General features: G+C 39.9%; 1 protein-coding gene across 1 annotated transcript in view; it reads right to left on the bottom strand.

Annotated features, from left to right (window-relative positions):
• Positions 1-17,776, bottom strand: part of PDHX (pyruvate dehydrogenase complex component X) — a 62,347-nt gene extending 44,571 nt beyond the window's left edge. The window contains exons 1-2 of the mRNA XM_008686816.2: positions 17,573-17,776; positions 3,263-3,343 (exon numbers count right to left, since the gene is read on the bottom strand). Of these exons, the coding sequence (XP_008685038.1) occupies positions 3,263-3,343; positions 17,573-17,732 (241 nt within the window). The 5' untranslated portion in view covers positions 17,733-17,776. The remainder of the gene's footprint in view (positions 1-3,262; positions 3,344-17,572) is intronic.
• Positions 17,777-17,883: the final 107 nt, after the last annotated feature.

Below are 17,883 nucleotides of genomic sequence, written 5' to 3'. Positions count from 1 at the left end.
TATTGGATGATTGGATGATTTTCATTTTATTCCTCATGCCTCAATTCTTGCTCATATTTTCTACTGCTTTCTCTCTGGGCTGCATGTAAGCTAATTTTCTCAAGTTGAACTTCTGTTCACTGATTCTTTGCTCAGTCACACTTTAACCCAACCTTCAGTTTTTCATTTTCTAATTTTACAGACAATATTTTTCATTCTTAGAAGTTCTGTTTGTCCTTTTCAAATCTGTCCAGACTTTCTGGAGAGTGTCTGTCTCTTTTCAGATCTTCAATTCCTTCTCTTACATGGTTAGTCATTTCAAACAGACATTTTTATGTATCTAGCAATTCCAATGAACTGAAGCTCTTACAGGTCTAGACCTGCTGCTTGGTATGCCTCATGACCTTTGCTCCTAAAAGACTACTTCCATGTTTTTATTAAATTTGAGATTATGAACTCTTCGTAAGTGGGACTTTATCTGGAAATCTTGTATGGCTTGGACTGGAGGCCGCATCTTTCCAGAATAATGGCTTCTGCCAGGGAACCCAGGAAGACTGTCAGCCCAGAACCACTTTACCTCTGCTTGTGGATTCCCAGAAAATGCAAGTACTATAAATGTGAACCTCAAAGCTTTATGAGGATAGGCCTATGAAAGCAAATTTTCAAGGGAGTAGGCATTCTTATTCCATACAGATCCCAAATCCAACAGATGAATCTGCTTGTTATCATATGGCATTAAATTCCATCCATACACTGACGACTCTCAAATTTCTATCTCCGAGTCAGACTTCACTCATGAACTTCAAATCCTACCACCAATCATCTATTCAACACCTTCACTTCAATGTCTAATAAGCATCTCAAATTTACCACATCAAAGCCTAAACCTAACTTCTTGATTTCCCCTCCCCTTGGTCCCCCATCAAAAACACCTGTTCCCAATCTCATTTATTCTTCTTCCGGCTCAGACCTTGTGGGGCACATGGCTCCAACTCCCACTCACCGCTGTGGATGCTGCTAGCATTTGATGATTCCCCTTTCTTGTATTTAAGTACTACTTACCATTTAAAAATTTGCTTTATAATTTTCTATCCAGTAGTGAGCAGAAGCCTTACCCCATTGTTTAGATGGTCATACTGACCAAAAGTCCTCAGGGTTGACTTCAAATGTGAGCTGGCAAAGGGAGCTACTTCAATGACTTATAGTTTGCTCTTGATGCCAGAGTGCCGTTAGGGTGTAATGCCACTAACGAGGCTCGAGAAAGCACACAGAAACCACTTCCTATATAATAACCATGAGTTGTGGCTAGGTTTTAGGATAAAGACCTTACAGACTGACAAACTGACGACTGGTATTCAAGATCCTTCCCATAACCCATCTGACCTCACACACACTATGCCCTTAATGCAGCCTACCTACCTACTATTGCCAAAATACATGTCATGACACCTCACTTCAAAGATTTTGCCAAATTGTGTACATTACCCAGGATGTCCTTTCACGGTTTTTTTGCTGTTTTTCTTTTTTAAACAAAACCCACGTATTCCACAAGAACCAGGTCAAATAGTACCTCATCTGCAAAGCTCTCTTATCCTTGTCATATTTCCTGCTTTTGGCTTCCTCTTCCCCTGCCAATATATTTACTGATCAGCCACTTACTGTGCTGCCGGGTGTGTTCCAATTACTATGCTAGTCATAAAAGGTAAAGGAGACATATCAAGACACATTCCCCACTGACGAACAGGATTAAGTAATGCTTCCAATCAGACACGGTATCTAGCACAGCAAGACCCAGTCACGGTTATCTGGATAGCCTCACTGTACCACACCTCCTAACCTCCATATTGGTCTAACCCATAGTTCCAAGTTCCTGCTGTGAGGTCCATTTTGTAATCTTCCTTGTTGCCTTCCTAGCACCCCAGTCCCCCTCAAAGAAATGAGGCATTCTCCTAAACTCTCAAGCTCATTTGGCTAAGGTTCAGAAGTCAATACTTGCAGCGTTCTTCCCAATTCCCGTATTTGTCATCACTGGCAAAAGTGTTACCATGGGGCACCTGGGTGGCTCAGTCGTTAAGCGTCTGCCTTTGGCCCAGGGCATGACCCCAGGGTCCTGGGATTGAGCCCCACATCGGGTTCCCTGCTCTGCTGGAAGCCTGCTTCTTCCTCTCCCACTCCCCCTGCTTGTGTTCCCTCTCTCGCTGGCTGTCTCTCTGTCAAATAAATAAATAAAATCTTTAAAAAAAAAAAAAAAGTGATACCATGAATGGCTCTATCTTCTGGAATCCCAGTGTAACTGTCAGACTGAATTCTTGCCCACTGTCGAAACTGTCTCAATGTTATTTTACAAGCACTAGACTGGACCACTCAATACCAGCATGTGCCTGGATGATATCTGTGTCCGCTGAGTCACACACATGTCCTTGCCAGGGCTCGTCTCTGGTATTAGATATGGCATCCCAAGCCATGTCATCCATAAGCTCCCTTCTTTCTGTTTTTAACACTTGGTTCACCATTTTTCAAGCTGAAGCATAAATATGGCTACGGGAAATTCATCGGGTCCATTTCTCTGTGTATCTTGTCTAGCAATTTCTAATAGGGACTGGAGATTCATCCTCTTTCCTCCACAAAGGTTTAACATGTTGCAGAATGAGTAAAGCATGGGGAAATGTTACTCTATTGCCACACGTGGCAATGACCCGGGGTGGGGGGGAGGAAAAGAGAGCAGCCACCAGAAATATAAAGTCTCCTTCTCCAGATCCCTTCACATTAATTGTTCCTTCGTTCCTCTGTATGATGGAGGCATAATAATACATTTCACTATCTAGTAGGACTAGAATCCTTCTCTACTGCTCTTCCTTGGAGAGTTTTCTCTATTATTCTTACTTATTTGTTCTTGCCAATGAAATTTAAAATCGACTTGCTCAGCTTCAGGAAACACACACACACATACACAGACAGCATCATCATAAAACCAAATTAACTTACGGGGATCAACAAATTTATGATGTAGACACTAAAAGCTAAGTATAAAAAGTAAAACTAAGAGAAAAACGTCTCAAAATATTTTGAGTCTCAAAATATATTTCTCTGCTCGTGAAAAGATACAGGCTGAACCCAGAAAACCTTTGCTACATTACACATTACCATGGGAAAAGTTTATTTAAACAAACTTAGATTAACTAGCGGAGGATGTGATTTATTTTATGTGTTGTGTAATACAGCTGATTGGAAAAGAACCCAAAACGATGAACTAACGCAAGGCATTAATAGTGTACTCGCTCACCTTCCTTTTTCAGCCATTTCACAATGTTTCCTTCTTCCATTGTAGGAGACAGCGATGGCATCAGTATCTTAATGGGATCAGCTGAAAATGAAAAAAGGAAAGATTAGCCACAAAAAAACAATGCACCTCATGATGCATCAATAAGAAGCCCAAACACATTAAAATCAAATTCAGTTTGAGAAAGAAAATATTCCAAAATCTAAAAGACTCTCAAGTGGTCAAACTAAGGGTCCAGTAAATAGTATGGAAACGTAAAATTCTCATTTTTTAAAAAAAATTAAACTCTTTTTGGAATACTTTCCTTTTTCATAGCTCCCCAGTCACGTGTATTTTCAATCCAGATGCTTACAAGATTAAAAAAAAAAAAAAAGTTGATTTATGTTTCCCCTCCTTCTTCACGTCTGTTACAGCAAAAAAATATTTACAAGTAAAATGACCAAAGGAAAAGACAAATAAGGAAAAAAAAAAAAAAAAAACTAGGGTTCTGATAACCTACAACAAAGTAATCAAAATTAGACTTTAAGAAATTGATTGTATTTTTTATTTTCCTCTACTATTACACTATTTAAGAATCAAAGGTTCTTGCTGCTAAGTATGAAAGGAGAAGATCTGCCTTGTCAAAGAGGACAAGGCAAGCGAACCTGCATGGTTAAATTAATCTCAGATTGTGTTCCATACAACATTTCAATTAGGAATCCAAAAAGGTAGACTCAAACCAGCGTGACCCCTCAGTGAAACGCTGCTACCTTCTCCTTGGATATCAAAAAAGGACATACTCTCTATAATGTGCTTGCCCAATAATCATCCCGTGTCCAGGACCACACTCATTCAAAGAGCACACAGCTGGTACATTAAATTCATATACAGTTTATACTAATAAAGCAGTTAATAGCATATACCAGCTCCTAGCAGTAGCCGTAGCAAGAAATGACATTCCCTGAAACCTTCCACAGAACCTATTCTCTCCTCAGATTATTCAACTCTCTGACCCAAAAAAAGCAAAACACTATAAAGCACATCTAATATATTTCAAATGTGGAAGTGCACATGACATTTCCACTGACATTTAGGGTTAAAAGCAAGGGAACTGAACACTAATGTTAAAGGAGGTTAAGTATTTCCTTTGGGAAACAGAACTAATTTACTGTGACTTCAAGCAGAGAGTTCCTACAGCTTCATGGTAAAGGAGTGCTATCTCCGAAGCATTTGGAGAGAAGCTTCTGTCCTCTCTCCACCAAGCACACAGACCTGCCTCAGCCTCTTCCTCATTTTCTCTTAAGAATTGCCAGCCTCGGGGCACCTGGGTGGCCCAGTCAGTTAAGTCTCTGCCTTCAGCTCAGATCTTGATCCCTGAGTCCTGGGAATTCCTGCTCAGTGGGGAGTCTGCTTCTCCCTCTGCTGCTGCCCCCCACCCCAGATTTGGGCATGAGCATGGCCCTCTCTCTCTCTCTCTTTCTAGCTTGCTCTCTCTCTCTCTCTCAAGTAAATAAATAAACTCTTAAAAAAGGAAAAAAAGAAAAAAAAAAGGAAAGTACCGCCTGCCTTAGGGAACTTGCATTTTCCTCTCAGCTGTTCCATGTGCAAGGCCTAAGTGGACCTGCCTTTCAAAGGCAGCTAGCAGGCCTACCTCTGTTCCTGCCATCAGGGCCCACTGTGTGTGAGGAAGCAATTCAGGTATGTGTGTTTGCTTTATATACATGAACTCTCCTCAAACAAAAGCCCAAAGTCTAAATATGGGGTTAGAGTGGGAAGCCAAACGGTAGAAGGCCACAGACCTAAGTCACATCCTCTAATCCAACAAAGCGACCACATTGAAACTGTGATCTCCATCTGACTTTCTTTGCCTCTCTATGGGTACCAAACTCTAAGAAGGACAGAAAAGTCGAATTTTCATTCCTAATACCCCAACAGTGGTAGAGCCCAAACCAAACTCTTAAGTCAACACACCCATTTCATCAATGAGACAACTACAAGCCACTGATTAAGGGATTTGGATTCCTCCTGCCTATCTCGCAAGGTTATACTCTACTACACTGCACAGATACTTCTCATCATTAATTGATGATCCTTATAAATACAGATCATCAATTTAACACTGGTTATTCAGAGCCTACCCACCCAGAAATTCGAAACACGGCAAAGCAGAATTCTCAAACCCATGTGAACGTATCTTCAGTAAAATTTCCCAATAAGTGTCTGCCTTTGGCTCAGGGTGTGATCCCAGAGTCCTGGGATCAAGCCCCGCAGGGCTCCCTGCTCGGCTGGGAGCCTGCTTCTTCCTCTCCCACTCCCCTGTTTGTGTTCCCTCTCTCACTGGCTGTCTCTCTCTGTCAAGTGAATAAATAAAATCTTACAAAAAAAAAAAAAAAGAAAGAAACCACTTTTACTACTAACAATAATGTAGAAGAAAGCAGGGTGATCATTAAGCACATCCACAATGACTTTCCTAATTCCTGATAAATCCTTCTTTATTATTTATTAATAATTAATGTATTATTAACAAGCCATGTATTTATTATTAAAATCTGATTTATTGTTAAAACACAGTTATCGTAGGAGAGACTAGCAAACATGGGCCATCAAATCCTGTGCATTATGTCTCTCGAAAACTTTCACCTCACAGTTTCATTTAATTTCCCAGCTACGTCTAGTTGAAATTCAAACCATGACCGTAATACGGCTTAAAAATATCTTCGCATTTTTTTCTTTAGTAAAATAAGTCCCCATGGACTAAAACAGGCACATTAAGATACTGAATGGGGAGAAAAGAATGCAAACTACTACGCATGCCCTCAGTGCAGTGCCATCTATAGAACACCAGAGTACAAGATTCTTAAGGGAACTAGAATTCAGGTTGTGCATTTAGGGAAAACACAACACACACAGGCAAACTTAACATTAGTGATGCATCTCCAAATCTGAACTGTAACAAGCCTATACTTAATTCCGAGAATTCATTAAAAGTGCTCAAAGCCTGATAAACTGACCCCATTTAGAAACAATAAAATAAGCTTTCTTATCCCCTACATTACATTGCATGTGCCTCTTTCATTTTCTCATGGCTTAATGTAGAAAACAAATAAAAACATTTGCCTTCAAAATGTTTTGTGAGTTCAAGCCTACGCACTTAATTTTTTAAAGCTCATACTGACAAATGGGGTTTAAAAAAAATACAAATAAAAAATTTACCTTCTAATAGCACCATGATAAGAGGTCAGCCTCTTCTTGAAAAACACAGTTTCAAAAAAAGGCCCAATATATTGCTTCCCTCAAAAAGTTCAAGGCTGGTATGAGATAGAATATTTCATAATCACATACATATGAAATTTATATCAAATGGAGTTCCACTTCAAAGCAACAAAATAAATGGACTTCAATAATTCTATGTCCAGATTCTAATTTATGACAGACACTAAATCAAGTCTTCCAAAACAAAACCTCGCTTCAGTATTTTTATACATTGGTTCCAGTTGCCAAGATACAATTCATATTTATTTTATGATTCTATCTCTTATTATAATCTCTCACCTATGAGACCTTTGCATTTCCATTATTCCTGACATTAAGGACTATATTATGAAACTTTTGTATTTATTAAGTATTATTTTCCAAATGACCGCATCAAGAACTCAAAAATTTTCATATTTTAAGAATAAAAAGAACATAATCATTCCTCATACAGCCACCCTTCAAGGATGAATTGAAATTGTTTCTCTAAATAATGACAATAAAATATAAAAATTCTGTAATAGATCACTATCCGTACTCTGAAATGAAGGTGACAAAACCAAAGAAAGACATTTTGGACATCTCTCTTATTTGGTACTATCTCTTGATGGATTACACTAGCTTACTAAAGAAAGTAAACTGTGCAGTGTATTTTCTGATTAATCTAGCCAATCTACCCTTGGATTCCCATGCCAGAAAATCACTTCAAAACATAAACATTAATTTACTAAAAATGGTACATATTTCATTCTAGTATATTCTCTTTTGACTGGAACATTATATATATCTTTTCCAAATGTATTTTTCCAGTGGGAAAGTTAAGTATGCAATCATATCAGCTTTGAATGACAGGCTGCACATTATTAATATCTGCCCTTTATGACTGTTGTCAATTCTATTCAGGCGTATGGATTTTTTTTCTAGACTTCTTGGAATTTTGGCCTATTCCTAATATTTTAAATTTCATTACAGAAATTAAATATAGCTTCCCTTTCCACTCCAGTAAGCAGTACGTCCTACTACTTTCCTCCCGTCAAGTTGAGGAGGCCTTGAAATGAGCACCAATTATATTTCCTACTAATAACTGGGCACAACTATGAATAAGAATAAAGGAAATGTGTTTTATTCTCCACGGGTCATACCAGTTATTTCAATTAATACTCAAAAATACACCCAAATTTTAGTTAGCGTTTAAGTCTCTGGTAGTGATTTTAGTGTTAGCTTTTTATTCCTTCCTAGCTAACTAACAAATAATACCTAATGGTTTATAAAGTCCTTCTGTTCTTCTGTAGTTAAAAACATATATAAAAATTTTAAGATGACTACAGCAACGTACATTTCCAGTTTATATTTAAAACAATGATTTTTAAAAGTAGAGTCCCCAAAATTACTACAACTGACTGTCCTAATCTTTTTTCTTCAACAGAGAGACACAATAAATTCAATTTTTTTGCTTAGTGTATTGCTGCTTAAGCAATCTACCAATCACTGAATTTTAAAAGTTTCTCTAAGCAATTCCTACATTTCTTCAAATCTGCTCTTCTAAGAATAATTCTGTTTTCAACTTCAAATATGGTATACTAATCTAATTCTTCTTCTCATTCCCTAAAGAACTTCTTTTATCCTAAGAACAAAACACTCAAACTTCAGTAAAATCAATATCAAACCTTTAAATTGATGTTTTATACATCAATCCTAAAAGATCTCCAGATTAAAAACAACAATATAAGCAAACTCTTAAAATATAAAAGCAGAACAAATTGCTTAGTGGTGAATACGAAGCAGATCTAAGTTCCATTACTGTGACAAAGAAATTAAGGAAATTCTGCAGTCTATATACGATACCACTTGAGCACCAGGCTCTAGTCCATTTATAGGGCTATTATCCATATACAAAAAATCATGTAGACTAAGTGAAGAAGTAAATTATCCAATACTTTCTTTGTGTGCCTCCCTGTTCTTCACATTAATTTGCTTCTTCTCTAAGTAGGGAGAGATGGTGCTCATTTAATCACCTCTCTTTCCAATGCAAGAACTCATTAAATATAATTAACCTTTAAAACATCTGTTAAAAATAAAACAATTCTGCCATCTGCAGGCTGGATGAAACAAAGCACAATGAAGTTCAGGTAATTTAAAAATCAACACGAGGGCACAAAATAATACTAACACTTAACTTTGAATACAAGCGGCCACAGCAAATTTTTTTAAAATTGAGTGCTTGTTATCTTCTTTATTCAAGCAGTGATTTTGGCGTACTACCAGTGTAAGAATAAACTGAAAATGTCAGAGGGCAACAGAAAATGCATGCACCATGGTTTGTAAAAAGAGCATTTACAGGTCTTGCCACGGTTAAAGACGGCCCACAAACACCATATATGGCATCATCCATTTCCTACCTGCTTAGCTTGTACGCCACACAGAAGGAAAGGATATACTCCAAAACGGCAGAAGGGGTTCTCTGGCTGGTGATCTCATGTAAGAGCCTTTTATTTCTTTTGTTTCTTATAATCCGCATTTTAGTGGTTTTCTCCAGTAAGTTTATCCAATTTTACTCCCTGCCCCAAACTTATCTAACAAGAAGTAAAAAAAAGAAAAAAGGGGCGCCTGGGTGGCTCAGTCCTTAAGCGTCTGCCTTCGGCTCAGGGCGTGATCCAGGTGTTCCGGGACCGAGCCCCACATCAGGCTTCTCCGCTGGGAGCCTGCTTCTTCCTCTCCCACTCCCCCTGCTTGTGTTCCCTCTCTCGCTGGCTGTCTCTCTCTCTGTCAAATAAATAAAATCTTTAAAAAAAAATTTAAAAAATAAAAATATTTTTTAAAAAAAGGGTAGTTTTGTTTTTGTTATTTTTAGACACAAACCCACAAGGACAGGGAGAGAGGAAGGAATAATAGCACACAAATTTGGTAGTAGAAAAGTAAGCAGTAAATAGATGAGTAATAATTGACTGAAGAGATTCTAGAAAGCTGAATCCTAAGCCAGCAGCGGGGAAAGCCAGGATAATCACCTGGTCATACAACAGAATTCCCCAAAGGCCCAGGAACTGGCAGTCCTGAGGATCTCTGGAAATGGGGAATGGGGGTGGGCGTTTGGGTGAATGCTAGCTGAGATGCAGTCAGATACGTGGATCCCCTCCTGCAGTCCAGTATTGGGTAACAACCCACCCTCATTCAACAGAAGACTGGGACACTGGAGATTGTTTCTCTGGAGAAGGTAAAAGACCTTTACGATGGAGGTTCTCTAAACCTTTAGAATGGAGGTTCAACTTACACATCTGGAGGTATGCAGAAACTGCAAAAAATAAATTGAGAAATGATCTGATGTGACTGACAGTACAGAAAGTTGTGATGAGAAGTTATTAGATGGTGTGGGATGAATCAGCAATAGTTACAGAGGAAACTAGAGAAAACATTTAAAAGGCAACAATGTCAGGAAAAGCAAAAAAGTAAGAGTGGTAACAATCAATTTGGGACAATATATGACAATGCCGAGTTGTGTATGATGTTTGTGGAGTGTAAATACTAATATGGATTTAACCAAGAACAACAAAATAACTACGCTGGGCAACAAGAGAGGGAGAACCCAGGGCATGGCACGTCCAGCACTCATCCACAGCTAATATGTAGCACAGAAATAGGGAGATGAGCAAATGCTGGAACAAAACTAAGAGACAAAATTTGTTGCTTGTAAGAAAGAAGACTGGGGAAGTAGAGATAGACCCACTGTATTGTTATACGCCTTTTAGTACTATTTGCCTATTTAAACTATCTGCATGTATTCCTGTGTTAAGTATTTTATTACTCAATAAAATGGTTAGTTAATTTTATAAAAAATCTTAACAAGCAGCAGCATACCCTGGTGATTCAGTGAACAGGCACTGGAACCAAACTGCCTAGGTTCCAATTATCCACCACTTACAAAGATCCACCACTTACAAGTCACTCAATCATTCCGTGCCTCAGTTGCCTCTTCCGTAAAATAGAGAGTTTATAAGGATTAAAGAAGGTTAACACATGCAAAGTCTTTACAGTGGGGCCTGGCAAAAAGTCAGTCAGTCTCAAAAGCATTAGCTATTTATTACTGATAGGAGGTATGGAATCAGTTAAGAGGGTGGATCTGCAGACATCCAGAGATGGCTAGATGTATCCCAGTATCGTGCTTTACAACTCCTGCCTCGAGAAATGGAAGATGGAATCACACAGTTCCTTTCACATCCCCATTCTCAAGATGAAGGTTTCATTTCTACTGTCTCCTTTACCTAATCCGGCCTTGTTCTCACAGCTATGTACACTAACTCTTGACCTCTATTTTAACCATAGTGCACATTTGAAAACCAAATTCTCATTAAAATCATCAGCAAATATTTTATCTTCAGTGGTGCTGTCATAACATTCTCTACCACAGCTAACAAGCCAATGAGGCCCTTAGTAAATGCCTCCTGAGCTCTTGTTATCCTAGCCCTAGACCAACACAAGACCAAAATCTTGACCTCAAAAGGATTATGGTTTAAATGGGCAGTCAAGAGATATATAAATATAAATATAAATATAAATATAAATATAAATATAAATATACACACACACATGTACTAGAGAGCAGTAGATAAAAATGCCATAAGAACACTGCGGGGCAATGAGAGCTGAGATTCTAGCTGATCAAGAAAGGGGGAAAAAATTGTGCTAGTACCACTTCACTTCGTACGCATTAGAATGGCTATTATCAAAAACCCAGAAAACAAGTGTTGGCAAGATGTGGAGAAATTGGAATCCTTGCTTGTTGTTGGTGGGAAAGTAAAATGGAGTGGCTGCTATGGAAAACAATATAATTCCCCCCAAAATTAAACACACTATTACCATTTTATCCAGGCCTCCTATGTCTGGGTATACACCCAAAAGAACTGACAGCGGGAGCTTGAACAGGTATCTGTACACCCATGTTCACAGTAGCATTATTCGCCACAGCCAACAGGCAGAAGCAACCCCAGTGTCCAACAAGAGATGAATGGATAAACAAAATGCGGTAGAGACATACGATGAAACATGATTCACCCTTAAAAAGGAAGGAAATTCAAATAACTGCAACAAAACAGATGAAACCCGAGCCATTATGCTAAGTGAAATAAGCTAAACACAGAAAGACCAATGCGGTTGGGCTCCGCCCTTGGGAGGTACTCAGAGGAGGCAAATTCACAGGGACAGAAAGTAGAATGGTGGTCACCTGGGGCTAGGAAGACAGGGGAAAGGAGATGCATTAAGGGACACAGGGTTTCAGTTTGGGATGATGAAAAAGCTCTAGAGATAGATGGTGGTGATGGCTGCACAACAATGCAGATGTTACTCACTACCATGGAACTGAATGCATAACAGTAATTAAAATGGTGCATTTTATGTGTATTTACCACACACAGTGTGCTAGGCAAGAAAACAAGGTGAGGGAATAAGCAGGTATTTCAGATGAGGGGAACATCATTTGCAAAGAAGGAGGTGGGAATTGCAGCTTAGTTTGGCTGGTGTGTAGAATATAACGAAAATAAAAAGTGAGCATGTAAATTAAAAAAGTATGTTGGGACTATTACATTATAGTACTCTATAGTACCTTATAGTACTATCATAACTTAAGTTTAATACCTCATTAATGGGTTTGATGTTATTTAAACAGCAATGGAAAACCATGAAAAAAATTTTGAGCAAGAGAAATAACCACAGTTAAAAACTGAACTTGTGTGCAGTTCCACATAAATGGCTTATGTTCACAAACCTATAATTTACAGAAAAAAATAAAACTGCACATGCTTTGAGATGGTCACAACTATAAACTTTGCAGAAAAATTAAAATAATAGGATTTTAAGTACAAGATGAAGCTATCCATGAATTTGTTACCTATTCTCCTTTATCCACATAGACCATTTGACATGAGAGACTGAAAAGGCACCTAGGATCTTCCATTAGATCTTCCAAATGTTTGGCCTTCATTCTACCAGTGGTAGAGAGAAATGAGAGGCACTTCTGGAACATGGGGCCTTGTACACCACAGTCAGGACTTCAGATCTCATTCTGAGTTTAATGAGAAGTCTTGGAGATTTTCAGCAGAGAACTGACATGATCTGATTTATAATTTAAAAGAAGCAATCTGGGGGCGCCTGGGTGGCTCGGTCGGTTAAGCATCCAACTCTTGATCTCAGCTCAGGTTTTGAACTCAGGGTCATAAGTTGGTCCAGTGTGAAGCCTACTTTAAAAAAGGGGGGGTGCTGGGTGGCTCAGTCGGTTAAGCATATGCCTTCAGCTCAGATCATGATCCTGGGGTCCCGGGATCGAGTCCCACATTGGGCTCCCTGCTCAGTGGGAAGCCTGCTTCTCCCACACTCTCTGCAGCTCCCCCTGCTTATTCTCTCTCTCTCTGTCAAATAAATAAATAAAATCTCTTAAAGAAAAAAAAAAAAAAGGAAGAAAAGAAAAGAAGCAACACTCAAAGCTGCATGGGGAACAGACTGTACTGGGCCAAGGGTGATGGTAGGGATATGTCCCGGGACACTCCTGCAATAATCTAGAGTAGAGGTAGTGGTAGCCCGGACCAGGCTAACTGGTGAGGAGTGGTCAGATTACATTTAAAAGCTAGAGCCAACAGGAATTTCCAATAGACTGAATAAGCCATATGAAAGTCAGGAGTCAGGGATGACTCTACCCATGAGTACAACTGAAATAACAAAAATCAAAATCAGATGCTGCAGCTCCAAAAAGAAAATCTTTCTTCCTATAAAAAAGTGCCCAAAGAGCCTTATAAACTCTATAGACTCGATTTCTATTCAGCTGTTCAAATGCCTACAGAAAAATTCCATTAAACAACAGGTCAGTTATATAGATCCTGTGCTTACCCTTGTGCCCAGCCCTCAGGCCACAATCCAGGGAAACTACACTTGCTTCTTCCAAGTATAAAATATTTTATATATATTATACTTGCTCCTTTCCCCCCCTCTTAGCATGAGAACCACCATATTTATAAACAATACAGTACCTGGTTGTTTCAGTGCTCAACGGAAGTATAAAGTCTAAGGACTGACAGGTGTGAGTCAGGAGGGTAGGGGAGAGATCCCCCATTTGCCCTTCTAGAGCTACTCCTCAGCTTTCCCCATACCACTGCACGTGCTTCAACAACAGGCTTCCTTGAGCTCACGCTTCTGCCTGGGTTCAGCCAATGGGCAGCATTAAGCAGGAGATGAAGGGAGAAAGGAGAGCAAGGTCAGGGTATTTATTTCCCCAGCTCCCTCCCTGTGGGGACACCTGGGCTGGTTGGATCCTTTAACTGAAGGACACACCTCCACCACTGGTCCTCCCCTCAGGCTCGGTCCTTTCTAGCTCTGGCAACTGCTCCCTTCCCCTGCCTCTTCACAAGGAGTGGGGACAGCATCTGCTCTACATAGCCCCTTAGTACAGTACCATCTCCACACCCAAATTCACAGAAATTAGTCACTTAGTAAACGCTCCTCAAATTACCCATTTTTAGACTGCCATCTATTCCCTGCCAGGATCCTACAGAAAGATTTAGGAGGGTAGTACTTAAGTAATGAGAAAAATTTCAAACCACAGGGAAGGTCACTCCATTTGAAGAAATAGCATGAATCAACATTTCCAAATTACCGGTTTTATATAAATGTATTTCTCTAGCCATTTGTTTATAATGGGAACCCCTATAAAAAAAAATACGTTTCTTGTTCTCAGATATGGTAAATATCCTTGCAAAGTAGCACTATTTTCTACAGGAAATGACAGAAATGTTTATGGAAATAGGCTGGAGACTAGGCAGTGTTTATAGATAACCTACATGGAGATGCACGAGTTTCCTGGAATCACATAGAATATTTTGCATGCATACAGTTTTCTCAAAAAGTGGTAGAGCTTTTATCAGTTTTCAAATAGATCTGTGCCCCTCTAAAAACCAGCACTAGTAGATTCCCAAGGAAGCTCTCCTGAATTATATATAAGCCAACTTAATTCTCCGCTAAAACTTTTCAAGTAAGAAAGCCCTTGACTGCAGCAAAGTATCGAGTAGATCACTAGCTACAGGTAATGTACTGCCTACCAAGTACAAAAATAAAATAAAATACAATACAATAAAACAAAACAAAATAAAATCACCATTCTCTCCATTTTGTTTAAGGAATTTGCTGATTCTTTCATACACATAGTATCCAATGGTGCATCTGTAAGGAAGCTGGCCAGACCCGTAGGTAGTCTATGGCTGCAGAAGTACTTCCTCTGAGTGGGAGAAACCAAACACTACACGAGAGTTTCAGCCTGCAATACTGGCCTTCCCACTACTAAATTATAAAATTAAAATTCTACCTGTATCCATTTATTTTGCAATCTTGGAACAGGACAAAAAGAAATCACCACTCAAGAGTCCAACAAAAAAATGGACACGTGCATGTTTGGGGATTTACACATTTTGCTCTAAGAGGCAAACGAAATGAAGCTCAAGACAATGAAGCTTGCTGTTCCCCAACACAAAGCTCAAGCTCAAGACAAAAGAGTACAGGTGACCCTCGAACATGAGTTTGAACCCTGCAGGCCCATTTATATGCAGGTTTTTAAAAACTAAATGTACTGGGAAATTTTGGGGAGATTTGCAACAATTTGAAAAAACTCACAGATAAACCATGTAGCCTAGAAATACCAAAACATTTAAGAAAAAGTTAAGTATATAAGAATATGGTATATGATCCATATAACACACGAAATATGTGTTCGTTGACTATGTTATCAGTAAGGCTTCTGGTCAACAGTGGGCTATTCAGACTTAAGTTCTGGGGCAGTCAAAAATTATACGTGGATTTTCAATAGCGTGGGGGGGTCAACACCTCTAATCCCCATGTTGTCAACTGTATATCAATTATCAATTAGAAACTTACAGATGGGAGGACATTAACATACACACTCTCTATTAAATGGTTACACTTTAACTCTCTTAAATGGTCCGGCTACCCTTTATACACAGTCTAGAATTGTAACTGTTATGATTATCAGGACTATTGCTGAAATACTATTTCACAATGTAGCTATTACTAAAAAATGTCTCACTGCAATAAAAAAAAAAAAACAGAGATGTTCACACAGTATATACACATGGTGAACAAAGCTTCAGCGCGCTGGCACTGTTCTGCTGATGGCTAAGGCCAAACCACCACAGACACTGAGGTTGACTGTGGTTAAGGAAATAGGCTTTGGTGTGAGAGAGAGCTGGGCTAGAATTGTTCTATCCCCAGAGCACAGCATTAGGTGCTGTGAGGACCAAATGAGTTAAGTCATGTAAGGTGCTGAGAAGGGTGTACGGTACACAGTAAGCGATCAGTGCTACTTGTTATACTCAAACCCACTCCCCCAACTTTTTTCTTGCTGGAAGAGACCAAATTTTGTTCAATTGTATGCCTTTCTTTTGATCATGTCCTCTGAGCCCTCTGAGTCCACTGCCCAGTGTCTTAGTCCCTTAAGACTGCTGTAACAAAATACCTGGGACTGGTGGCCTATAAGTAACCTTTATTTCTCACAGTCCTGGAGGCTGGGAAGGGCAAGATCATGATGCTGGCAGATGGGGTGTGATGGCTGATGAGGGTCCACTTCCTAATGCATAGACGGTGCTAAGCATGGGGCATAGGTCATTACTCATAAAAATACTGTCAACAAACACCATTTAAGGAAACCAGAATTCCGAGGGTGATTTCCATGGACAGATTTTAAGATCCTGGATGGATGTATAAATGTGGAAATTATTCAGTAAGTGTACTTAGTTCATACAGTCTACCGATTACCAAATAGTTGCTTCGTTTTATGAAACTACAGTCTCTACCAAGCTCAGTGAAAAATGAGCCAACCCCATGTAATTCATGCTTTGTAAAAGAAATAGTTTGAGGACTGCCATGTGCATTCACCATGGCAAAACACTGAGCTTTTACTGGTTCATGATTTTCTAAGGTAGTGAAGCCCATCAAACACCAACACAAAACATCAAAACTCACCAAAGGTTGTTTGTAAAATGAAGATGGCTGAGCTCCACCCCACATGGGAGTATCTGGGAGCTACAGGAAAGTTCAATATCTAACAAAATGGGAAAAGGGAAACAAGGAATTCTATACACAGTTAAAGAACTACTGCTCCAAAAGGTATTTTATGAAATATTAAGCTGAAGAAACTGAAATAAATTGTTCTCGTTACCAAATCTTAAAATCTCAGTGCACTCATCTTACCGTGTGATTCTCTGTAACTTTTTTTTCTGAGCCTCATGTAGCTCAGAATATTTCAACAATACCCACTTCACCTAATTTTTTATATTAAAATTCATATTGTGGAGTGCCAGAATGATTGGCAGGTAATATATCACATACACAAAGTGTTAGCCTTATCCCCCCACCCTCATGTAAAGAAAACTAATGCCCGGCATACTATATATATTGCATCCTGTTAAATACTAAAAGAATTGTGTTAACAGTGTTAATGTCATTACTTAATGCCAATTACCTATAATAACTTCTTGGTATGATTCCCCTCCTAAATCGCCACTTTTTTAAGCACATATTTTGTTAAAATATCCTTCTGGACCTATGTTTGTGATGCCATAGGCATTTACAAATCAAGTCTTTTGAGAGTCGTCGCGCGGGGCAACCCGAGAGGCCTGGAAGAAAAGATCTCCCCGTAAAGACGCCCAGAGAATGCATAAGAACTGCTACCAGTGGCTTTTGAATTTCAGCAACCTTGGGCAGCTTGACAGCTCTAGCGGGACCTGAGATGTGACAGGGAAATGGCCTAAAGGAAAAGCGTTTAGGACCTGTCACAAATAACCCAAATTCCGACACAAGGTCACAGAGAAGCCATAATAACCAGGGGCCCAGGAACGGAGTCAAGTTCTCCCAGCTCCCAAGAAAACCCTTCGCGTTAGGCACTAGGCCAAGTCAGAGGACCCCTCCCCAAAAACGGGCCTCAGGAACAGGGAGCCCCGGGCGCCTCCGCACCCAGATGGGCCCTGAATCAAAAAGCCCCTGACCCAGGCCCATTACTCAGCTACATAGAGAAGCTAGGCGACCCCGAGCACTCACCCCGCAGCCGCTGCGTGCTGTGAAGCCATCTCCAACTAGCTCCGCGGCCGACAGACCATCCGGAAGCGCCCTTCACCAGCCCCAGTCTTCGGCACCCGCCGAAGCCCAAGAGATAGCGCAGCACCCGAGGGTCACAACCAACCCTCCAGGAGGCCGCCATCTTCCCGGCCTTGTCACGGGCTGCCCGCAGCACAGCCTGATCGCCCAGTCATCAAGACCCTCCCGGGCCCCGCCTCCTGTCATGTTGGCCACGCCTCCGGATTCCAGCCGTGCATGTGAGTCTCCGAGGCGAGAGGCCCTCCTTAATCCCG

The sequence above is a fragment of the Ursus maritimus genome, unplaced genomic scaffold (assembly GCF_017311325.1).
Source record: "Ursus maritimus isolate PB19 unplaced genomic scaffold, ASM1731132v1 scaffold_23, whole genome shotgun sequence".
Classification (NCBI taxonomy): Eukaryota; Metazoa; Chordata; class Mammalia; order Carnivora; family Ursidae; genus Ursus; species Ursus maritimus.
The sequence above is the reverse complement of the archived record's forward strand: the minus strand, read 5'-3'. Positions and strand labels throughout refer to the sequence as shown.